Source organism: Paramisgurnus dabryanus, chromosome 22, assembly GCF_030506205.2.
Source record: "Paramisgurnus dabryanus chromosome 22, PD_genome_1.1, whole genome shotgun sequence".
Taxonomy (NCBI): domain Eukaryota; kingdom Metazoa; phylum Chordata; class Actinopteri; order Cypriniformes; family Cobitidae; genus Paramisgurnus; species Paramisgurnus dabryanus.
Window position 1 is genome coordinate 2,320,308 of NC_133358.1, and position 11,380 is coordinate 2,331,687.

General features: G+C 36.2%; 1 protein-coding gene across 2 annotated transcripts; it reads right to left on the reverse strand.

Annotated features, from left to right (window-relative positions):
• Nucleotides 1-809: 809 nt before the first annotated feature.
• slc35b3 (solute carrier family 35 member B3) lies at nt 810-11,138 on the reverse strand. 2 transcript variants are annotated; one of them, XM_065287981.2, is made up of 10 exons: nt 11,047-11,138; nt 8,066-8,293; nt 7,188-7,309; nt 5,508-5,662; nt 4,309-4,416; nt 3,447-3,544; nt 3,257-3,349; nt 1,935-2,046; nt 1,778-1,847; nt 810-1,451 (listed from the first exon to the last, which is right to left on the reverse strand). In XM_065287981.2, exons 1-10 carry the CDS (start codon nt 11,053-11,055, stop codon nt 1,301-1,303), a joined length of 1,146 nt encoding a protein of 381 aa, XP_065144053.1. In that variant the 5' UTR covers nt 11,056-11,138; the 3' UTR covers nt 810-1,300. The 2 variants fall into 2 exon arrangements, with proteins under 2 accessions (XP_065144053.1, XP_065144054.1); XM_065287982.2 differs by lacking the exon at nt 11,047-11,138 and adding an exon at nt 8,666-9,160.
• Between the last annotated feature and the right edge of the window lie 242 nt (nt 11,139-11,380).

The following is an 11,380-nucleotide window of genomic DNA, read 5'->3' on the forward strand; positions in this document are numbered from 1 at the left end:
ACCACATGGGGACTTTAATAGTATAAAGTTAAAGTGTGTCATTTCTGTAACTCTTCTTTTCATACAATCAGCCTACAAGTGGCTTTTTGGGTTTAGTTTGAACCTAGCTCCAAAAACATCTCCCTGTCATGTAATTCTCAAGATTGTGATTATCTGATTGTCATCAGGATGATAGTGGTCCAGAAGCGGACATACTGTATGCAGCCCTAGGCCTACTTATTGTCACATTTTCAGCTGGGATATGAGAAACTTATTTTTAAAACCTTAAAATACACACTTTAGCTCCAAATTAGCTTTATCTTTAGATTGCAATCAATATTCCTTTGTGTGGCTCTTTTAGCTTTGTGATATCTCTGCACTGTCATCATACCGTATGAGGTCATAACTTTGTGCACATGGCTTTAAATGTAAGAAATATGAAGCAGTCAAACAGCAGCCAATCATTTGTTGTGTTATCTGTGTTAACGCTGTGTTTTCTAACTGCCAGTATCTCTAAAGGGAGAGGGTGGCAACAACTGAACAATAATCATTTCCCCGAGGCTTTGAAAATGTCACACGCTTGGCACGAACACAAGCGCGCGCGCAAACGTGACGCTCTGCTCATCCAAATTAGGTCTAAAGCCAAGCCCTGTGCACAGTGTTTGTTTTCTTTCTAGTGCTATCTTATTCCAGGATTACTAATCAAACAGGCCCTGGGCGATCGCAGGGCGACACATCTGAGGAAGCGCTTGGCAGTCTTTCAACTCTCCATGCTGGAGCCAATGGATAAGAGGCACCATTATTCATGAAAACACTCCAGACTGTCTGAATCAACTTCCCAGTTTGTTTTTAATATAAAAACAGTCACCCTTTCACCAAACAACAGTTAGCAAATATGGCAGCGGATAAGTTCATCCACATCCAAATGTCAGCCCTTGAAACTTACAAAATCAGTCATCTCTGTGCAATCTAAAAACAACAACACAGTCCTGTCTTGCGTGCTACGTATTGCCATTATTTTATGACACATGCAGGTGAAAAGACTTCATATAAAATGTCAATGGCGCTGTTGGGCTCACATTCATTCGGACTGGATTAGTTAAAAAGAAATGTACTCTGTTATCACCACTACCACCTTCACTTTCCACCAATGTCCAGTGCAAATCGTTGCTTTTTGGCTCTAGGTTACACTTCCATTGATTCAAACAGGTCCCCATGATCCACGTGTGCTGCCATCTTCCCTCGATCGGGTTCCTATCCGCACCAAAACATCACCTGATGTTGGATGTAGAAAAGGCCATCATGAAGCTTTAAAGCTCTCCTAAACATCCTGAGAAAGCAGACGCACTTTCTGTCCGCTGAGTAATCTTTTTCTGATCTCCGCTAATGAAGGAAGCCTCATTTTGTCTTTGTTTTTACTGTAGATGTTTAAGAATATGCCAAACACCACCAGCAGACCTCCCCAGACATACCTGTAAAAGAGTCAAAGCTTAGCATTCTCCACTATAGGGTTTTTTTAATAAGCAAGACTATTACAGTTATGAAACTGATCATATTAATACATTAATAAATGTCCCAGTGCATGATATTATAAAGAAACAAACCAAAATAACTTTTTCTGCTAATGTAACCAAAGCATATGGAAAATAATGATATCACTGCATGTAACACACTTTCAGAATCTGGTCATTATTCAATAACATTAAAACATTACATTATGTCCACTGAATACTAAGTTTAATTTTGTGTTGGGAATGTAGTATTATTTTAATCTTTAAAATGACTGCGGTCCACTTACTGAAAAGTGAAAGGTTTTGCAAAGAACATAAAGGACAGTACAACAGTCATAGCTTTTCTCCCCGTAGTCACTGAAAAACAAAACCAATATATTAACCTACATGCTGGTGTGTTCAATTTATTTCCAAAATAAACATACAGTAGAGTCTTTATTTCACCTGTGACGGCAACAAGTGCTCCAAACAGCTTTATTAAGGCCAGGACAAATGAAATGCCAAAATATCCAGTCAGAGAAAAGAGGAATGCATATCCATAAGTGGTCACTGGATGCTGAGAATGATAAAGAATGAAAGATATTTAGAATGATATAACATAAGGGGTCATGTAAAATGTTTTATTGCCATTTTAAATTAAAGATAACTATATTAACTATATACTAACTATACTCTCTCCTCAGTCCCCTCAGAAGATTTATAGAATACAATTAATATGGAGCTGCACGATTCTGGAAAATATAATAAATATCTTTTATTACTGGATGAAAGAAAGGGTTTGCCTTATTGTAGGGTGTTTATATGTTAACTATTTTTCCAGTACTTCTGTGATCATTTAAATACTCTATATAATGCCGAAAAAAGTAATGATGATACTTTGTGGTTTAAAAGAGAGGTTTGAAACATATACATTAGGGTTTTCAATCCAGGACCCACCTAGACAAGTATAATCTATCTCAAAACTCACACATTTTTAAAATGGAAGAATAAGGAAAAAAAACACAGTCCCTTGTGGTAGTTTTAATTTTACTTAAAAAAAAGCAATAGTCAAAAATAAATTTTTAAAGAGGCTTCCTTAGTAATAAACTGAACTACTTGTATTTGCAGTATACACAGACAGACAGACAGACAGACAGACAGACAGACAGACAGACAGACGCGACACACGTGGCCAGTATAAATGCACCATTTGCATGCCTGTGAAAAAATATGGAAAGCACAATGAATGCGAGCTTCATCCATGCTTTGAACGCGTCGTTTAAACAAGTGAACCAATAAACAATTTTCACCACAACCCACTGTTTAAAAACCCCTTTACATGATTACGGCTCTCTACGACTCAATATTCAGGTTTGAGTTCTGTCAAAGGTTTAATAGACAAATTGTTAAAATTTAGGAATGAGTTCGAGTGAGTGTTTAAATTGAGATCGTGTCTTGCAACAGGAATATACAACATTACAGCAATTAGCTCTAACTAACAACATGAACATAAACACCTGTTTGTTATCAGCAAATTCACCTGTTATGATGAAAGACATTTTTAAAATACAACACAGTAAAACACTAGATTAACAGTAGTCATTTATTTAGATCTTAAACGTACAGTAACAAAACTGTAGTGGGACTGAAAAGGGATAGAAAATTATTATTTAGGATTAAAATATGAGTGCTTTAGTAAAAAAAATCTCAAACATAACAAATAAAAAATTATCCCTGTACTAAATTTGAATTCAATTGTTGTTTTTTGTAATAGTATTAAAACCCACCTGTGAACAGAAAGAAACAGCAGGTCCAAGGCCCCCAACACACAGCAGACCCAACAGAATATACACAAAGCCAATCGAATAAGAGTATAAAACCTACAAGACAACAATTGTGGATAACACAATTAAAGTTATTTATAGCAGAAGAGTAAAACAACACATAATGATAGGAAGATTTCTAAATAGTCTCTACCATCTCTGAGTTGCTTCCACTGTGAAGTTTCATGGCTTTTTCTTGCACATTACCAATAGCAGCATCAGCACAGAGGGCCATAGATATCAAAATAACCCCTACAGAAGCAAAGGTCACAAACAAACAAAATAACCTTTATTATTATTTATTCATTATTGAAATTCACTGCTGAATAGTGTTCAAATTTCTATTTGCTGCATTTTACTATTCAAATATTTACATTTACTGGATTATTATTGTCAAAATTATTTATATTCACAGTAAAAATATTTATATTTACTGCATTTTAATGTCAAAATATTTATATTTACTGCATTTTTACAGTAAAAAATTACATTCATGTGATTTTTACAGAGTTAAAAAAATTTCAAATACTGCTATAAATAGTAATAACTCTAGCCGAAAGCCTGACATGTAACCCTTACAAGTTTTCACAGGTAAGTCATTTTAGACTTCTTTAAAAACTTCTCATTTTAAAACATTATTAGTGTTGTATTATTACCTAAAATGTCTAGCGTAAACACATACAGAGGACAAAAAAGCATTACTATTATTTTACTGTCCTTGCTGAAGCAGAAATGCTGCACAAAGCAACACAACCAATAAAAACATTTGATCTCGATTAAGTATTGAATAATAATTGACTATTTTACCCAATATGTGTGTGTGTCCCATGCATTTTATGTATGCTATTATTAGTTTCTAAACTAGTTTGAGTCAAGTTTGCTGTTTGCTTCAGGTAGAAATTGAGTCTTTAAAATCAGCAAGATTGCCTATGTTGACACCGTAGACAGCAAGGCAACACAAAAAGTTTTAGAAAAGAGGCTCATGATGAATTTCTGGAGCAGAAAATGTTCTGTACCTGTGACATTGAAGTTTGGTGCAATTTTACTGTCTGCCAGTGTGAACCAAATAAGACCCAGACTCATGCAGAGAGCAGCGGACACGTCCGCAACATTGTAGCGCTTCCCTAAGACATAACATCAACAAACACTGTGAAACTAAGACAGTTTGACACAGATTAACTCAAACACATCACGAAAGGTGCATGAATACGCATAGGCTGTCGTCCGTCTTTTTGACCTCTGGCTGCAGGTTGGCTTAACAAAGGAATTTGAACACGTTCAGAAGCAAATGAGGAAAGAGAGCTTGAGGTTAATATATAAAATTCAAAGTACAAAAAAAGAAAGTAAAAAAAAAGTCAAAGAGTGTTTCCAAACAGGTAGTTGCCGTTGGGATAGAGGTGATGCAGCAGGTAGTGGCGCTGTGCTTTGATTTGGTCCAGCTTTGATGGGCTGGCATCTTACGCGCATCCTGAACCAACGTCCTAGAGATCTTACGCAGCAGCCTAAGGGGACTCGAGGCCCACGTCGCCAGAGAAAAAAGCAATATATCCTCCCAGAAGATGCAGGGGGAGACATTTAACGGCTCTCTTTCTTTTTTGTTCAGGATATCAAAATAACAATCCAGTTCTTGCATAAGACAAGTGAAGAATTGCACAACAACAGTGGCCAGTGAATAAATTGGCACAAAAGGAACCTGACAGCACTGACCTCATGTTAAAGCTGAAATGACAAGTCACATGAAAATTCTTTATAAAAATGTAAAGTCATAATTTACTCCACCTCATGTTATCTCAACACCATACCCTGTTATTTTTCATTAAAAACAAAAAGAAAAAAATCTGACCTCAAACTGTTTTTCCATACACTATTCTATACTTGCTATCAAAGATCTATAGAAGTTTCACCAAAACACAGTAATAAGGTATTTGTAATTTTCTATAAAGTAATTCCTAATGGTCAGTGTTTCTTAGATATTTGTGTGAAGAATAGACTAAAATTAGGCTGAAAATAATTCCCCCTACTACATGATCCTCTGAAAAATGTATGACTTCAGGCAACAACTTTATTAGTACTTTTTTGTCTGTTATCCTCTTTCCAGCTTGACAGATATGGACATTATGAATTAGTGGTGAGTTAAAAAAAAATAAACTGTATGATTCATTACAAAATAGGCTAACAACTCGACAATCTATGTTACACATATGATGAGATTTACCTTGTATAAAAACTCCACCGATCATGACAGGAATGAGTTTGCAGCACTTAAAGATAACTTGTGTTGGATAGTTCAAGTAACCCAGAGAGGTGTTGGAAAGGCCCATGGTCCCAACTGTTAAAAATGCGATGATCATGTAAGTTTTGCATGGTATCCTGAAAAACAAATGGTTGCATTAAAATATGTTTTCTTAGTATGGCGGTTTTCAGAACACACTTTAACATGTTTATATTACACCAAGTTCACACCGCCCCAACTAATATCAACAAACTTTGCCTCTCATTGTGTCATTATTTACATATAAAAAGGAGCGCCGATTGATGCTTCCTGATGTGAGAGACACTTAACAAAATCATTAGAGCACCTGTCGATTTGCCTCAAAGACCATCCAGCATAGTAAAGTGCTTTAATGTGGACCTTATATCCAAATTTAGGCCGGCACATTTAACTTCTCTCATAAATCAGAAAAAATTCAGCATAACATTCAACCATTACAAGTATTTTTCTAATAAGGGCTGCAAGTAAATAACTGCAATTTGGCAAAGTAAAAATAAATAAGTTTTTATATAAAATAATTCTAGTTTAGCATCAGAAATACTACTGTGACTAAAGCGTGATTTATACTTTTGCGTCTGAGCTATGCCGTAACCTCTAATTTTAACTTCTGCGTTGTTGTTTGTGTCAACTACACATGCAGATCACTAGTAGGCAATGCCTACTACAGGAACGGAGATGTTAAAGAAGAGACAGCTTGCTGGTTCACATTGTTGAAGAAGCATCAGCAGTGATGGAGGTAAATAGTCTGCAACTTTTGTTGCAGCTTTAGTTGGTAAATATATCTCCTCAACTGGGTCCATACCGTCAGCTTTTTAGACCTGACTGGAGAGATTCTAGCAGACCAATCACAGCACCCAGAACTGATGCATTATTACATTTTTGGAGAGGTGTACATCAGGCCCTATACACGTAAGCTACGTCATACACTTAACGCAAAAGTATAAATTGGGTTTAAGATCTTACACATACTGCTGGATTGACCATTACAGAAATAATTTTGGTAATCACCAATACTGTTAGTTTAGAGCAGCTGTGACACAAACCCTACATTGGGTTGTGGTCTAATAAATTTGTTAAGCACTGTATGTGTGATTAAGACACAGTAATGCAGTTAATGCTTTATGGAAATCGTTCCTGATCAAGTCAGATTACGAAATGTTAGAAAGCATGTTTATTTGTTTGTTTATTATTTCTTAACACCATTCAAGCATCTATGGCTATATTCATGCTGAGAACCGGCTAATTTACACACGAGTTGCAGACGGACAATTTGGCATCTCCAATTCACCTAACCTACATGTCTTTGGACTGTGGGAGGAAAGAAATAATATTTGTGAGAAATTGAAAAATCTTCATACCATATATCAGGATTTACTCCATGAACCGACAAGTGTTAAAGATATTTAGTTCAAAATGAGTTAACATTGATCCAGTTAAAGTTAACAACAGTTGAAAGTTTGTGCTTCTTAGAGCAGTATAAATATAAAATGTATATTGAAGTTACAGGTACGGTAGACTTTAGGTCTAATAACTAATCTAGAAACCAGAGAACAATCCAGCAATACAAAAAAAAAAAACTGTTTGCTTTAGGAATTAAATGCCATTGATGGAGGCATGACCCACCTCCTTCTTTTATCCTGAGTAAGCTGTAACTCCACTAAACCGAACAAGGAGTAAAAACCAAACTGCACTAAAGTCAAATACCAGCCAAATGGTTTAAAGCCCTCCACTGAGAATATGAGCTCCTGAAAACACAGCAGACATCATTTCACAACACATATATAGCAGTTAGTTTAACTCAACTATTATAATATAGGTCCTGTATAGTAACAAACACAAACATAACATACACATTGACTTTATGTTACTGTAGCTCAGATGGAAGATTTCAATCGGCTAAACACATAAGGACAAAATGTAGGGGAAAGCGGGGCACAACCTTATGCTTTTTGGATTTGGCTCTATCATTTAAAAAAAAATAAGTTAGATTAATAATTTTTTTACACAATCAACACACACATCTCTGCGACAAATGAACACTTACAGTTTGTTTGTGGATCCTACCGTTATCATACAATTACACCGAAAGTGACAGGAGTTCAAACATTACAACATAGCCTATAGGTGGAGCTGACATGTTTTGAAATGGTGCTACGTTTTAGGTAACAAGACAGTGATTAAAATAATATAATATAAGGTTGAATTTGGTGACTTACATACCCAACTCAGAAAAAAATTTACTTTTATGCCTCCAAAACACTCTTTGTTCAATAACTTAACAAAAAACATATCAAAACTATTCACAAATTCACAGGAGATCTCTTCTGACAGTAAGAGAAAAAGACCAAAATCACAGATAGCTTGGCCCTGTAGAAATATGTAAAGTAGCTGCATTACAATTAACCCTGCGTTAGTTTGTGCCCCGCTCACCCTATATCTAGAACTGGCTTTGTATTTCGGTGTCTGCCAACGCATAATGCACATGTAAATCATACTGTCACCTGCAGGTAGCCATAAACAAGGTAAAAGAAGAAGACACCGGCCACACAGATGAAGAACTGAGTTGGTGTGTTGAAGTTGCTCAGGTTAATGCCCAGGACTCGGAGTTCTTCTACTGATTTGATATGCGGTGACATCACCTCTGTGGATGACGGGACAGTGATAGAGATGTGCTTCCTTGAGCTGTAATTCCCCAGTCCAAATTTACCACTCATGATGTCTGCAGACTCCTGAAAAAAAAGAAAATACAATATATAACAAAAATGCATACACTCATATTAGTAACTCGCATGTACATATCTGTACCTAAATAGTACATATTTGGGACATTTTTAAAGGGTAACATAACCATCCTAGTGACAGCTTTTGTACCTTTATGTCTAAGAGTGCAGTATGTACATGTGCAGCATAACTGTAAAATAAAGTGCTACACAAATCTCCATACAAAAAGTAAATGATGATAATTAATACAGTGGTAAGGAAATACTAACTACATTTCATTCAAATGACATCTGATTTACATGAAAACGAAGGTACTGTTTAGATATTGCCTGTACATCAGGCATACAGATAAGAGACACACTGAGAGAATACGATCTTACCTAAACGAAAGCAGAGAGGATTAGTGATCGATCCTCAGAAGAATCACATCGATCAGATGAAAGGCATCAGAATCTGTCAGCAGCCTGACTGTAATCTCACATCATATTAAACTCAAAGCTCTCTAAACGATGCTTCTCAGGACTGACACCTACGCCAATCCAAATTTACGACTTTGATCATCTGAACGCGTTTGGTATTAGCGATTTAACATAAAATCGTTTGTTATTTAAAATCATGAAGATGTGTTAGCGACTATGCTAACACCTGGTGCTATGCTCCACTTCCGGGATTAAAAACGAGTTTTAATCGCTTGTTTCAAGGCAACACAGATATTTCCTTCACCATTCCAGACGGGCAGGAAAAAAAGAATTGTCTTCATCCATAACAACACGTATCGCGTGTAAACTACACGGTAATGTTAAAGATTTTTTGACGTTCTGTCTCCCGGCAGCAGCCAACAGCTTCCGGTGAACTCTAACCTCACACGCGTCACGGAACAGGCAAACACGTGTCACTGTCGGGAGAAAGTATTACAACGTAATTTTTACAACTGGTAAAGACAAGTTGTAAACATGAAGGCAAAATATAGAATAAATATTATTTTAAAACGTTTCTATGTGTTGTATTAGCTAGACTATGCCTGTAAAAACCTAGCTAAAGTCTTTATTTTTTAGATTTACGGTTTTCTACATTAAATCATCCCCTTACGAAAATGTACCATGGTTTTACTTCAGTAAAAAAAAACATGATTACTGTAATAAAACCATGGTTACCACAAAATATCCATGGTTTTGACACTGTGTAACTTATGCTGCGTTCCAGGCAGGTTTTTGAGCACGTGAATTAAGACTTCAAAACCACGACTTACGACTCTGAACTGGGAGTATGCGTTCCAGGCAGCCTGTAACCCGTGTTTTTACAACCTTCTACCTGTAAAAGTGCACTGGAACGGCAGTCAAACCCGTGACTTCCCACCCGTGAACTCGTACTCCCAGTTCAGAGTCGTGAGTCGTGGTTTTGAAGTCGTGATTTACGGGTTACAGGTTGCCTGGAACACAGCATTACACCATGGTTACTGCTGAAAAAAACAGAATCAAACCAGCATGAGAATTATGCGGGTCTGTGCTGGTTTAGCTGGTGGTTACCAGCATACCAGCACCAAAACACAACATATGCTGGCCTTGCTGGTATGACCAGCATGGGATGCTGCTGCTAATGCTGGTTTGATGCTGGTTTAGCTGGTGCTAATGCGGGTGCTGATGCTGGTTTAGCTGGTGTTCACTAGCAAACTAGCAAACTTGCTGGTATGCTGTTTTTTTTCAGCAGGGTAGTAAAACTATGGTTTTGCTGAGAGTAATCAATACACCAAAAAACATGGTTACTACACTTTCATCACAAAAAAAAACAACGGTAAATTTTCTTAGCCCTTCTATTATGTTCCGGAGTCAGTTTGACACGTTTAGATTTTTAAGCTGGTCTCTTATGAAAATCATGGTTTTACTATAGTTAAAAAAAAACTATTTTTTTCAAAAACTATAGTTAAACACATGTCATTTGTTAATAATAATCAATACACAAAAACATGGTTACCACAGTTTTACCACAAAAAAATGGTTAACCTGTGATGTTTTCTTGAACTTGTGACTTTCTCATTTATGGCCATGAACATGCATGCAAAGTTAGGATATGTTTTAAAGTGTACACAAATAAGTTTGTAGCGATTTTTATGTTTGCGGGTCAATGTGACCCACTTTTTTGTTGTTGCAAATTAACTGTATAGACACAAACTAAATACATTTATTGTGTATTGGTATTGTACTACCCTGGAAAGGGAAAAGTGAGCTTTTCCTCTCTTCTTCCGGTAATAAAACGTCCTCAGAAACAGAAAAGTAAAAGTGAACTATCATTTCTACTTTCAATGTATATGAAATCCTATGTAAAACAGATGAATTCAGACCCAATAAATACAGGTGATGGTAAAAAGATGCAAGTCGTGCCCCACAAAACATGACACCAAAAAAAGCATAATTTGTTTAAAATGCAAGAAGGCAGAAAGCACATTCTTAATGTGCGCATTGTCAACAGTGATTTCTTCATTTTGTTCAATAAGCCTCAAGAACAAAAGCTGAGCCTGTTAATAAAGCTTAAAAGCTTAATTTCATTTCACAGCAATATTGAATTGTTTAGGGTGTTTTAAACAGACCCTTTACCAGAAAAGTACATTGGTGATCAGTAGAAGTTTAGAACATCCACAGAAGTAGAAAACCATCAATGGCAAATTATTTTTATTCTTATTACTTAGTGAATGTTTCTGGCAGATCTCTGAATTAAAACAATGAAAGTTTACTTAAATGGTGATAAATAAGTAATAATTTCATACCTGCTTCATTTTTTGTGTTGGTTTGAATAGAATAATCAAGCTACAATAAGATATTTAAAGGTTTTGCTACGGTTATGCAACCTGTTTATCTGGTCTGACAGGACAGTTTCCGCATTAGCAATGTTTTGCATGCATTTAAAAATGTGTTATGCAAGCATCAAATAAATAGATTTTGCTCACACCTTCAGATACAACCAAAGAACCCAAGCCTCATTATACTACACACACGGTGGAGTTGGCGACTGGACTGTCCATCTCCAGCAAGGGGTCTATATCTACGCCTCCCCCTGCTCGATTTTCCAGCATGCTTTTTACCCATTCATTTCCTCTGCTT

Coding starts and splice junctions, on each gene's coding strand:
- slc35b3 (XM_065287981.2), bottom strand. Junction 2,047..3,256: donor CTGTTTCTTTCTGTTCACAG/GTGGGTTTTAAT, acceptor TATCATTCTCAG/CATCCAGTGACCACTTATGG. Junction 1,848..1,934: donor AGCACTTGTTGCCGTCACAG/GTGAAATAAAGA, acceptor TTTGTTTTTCAG/TGACTACGGGGAGAAAAGCT.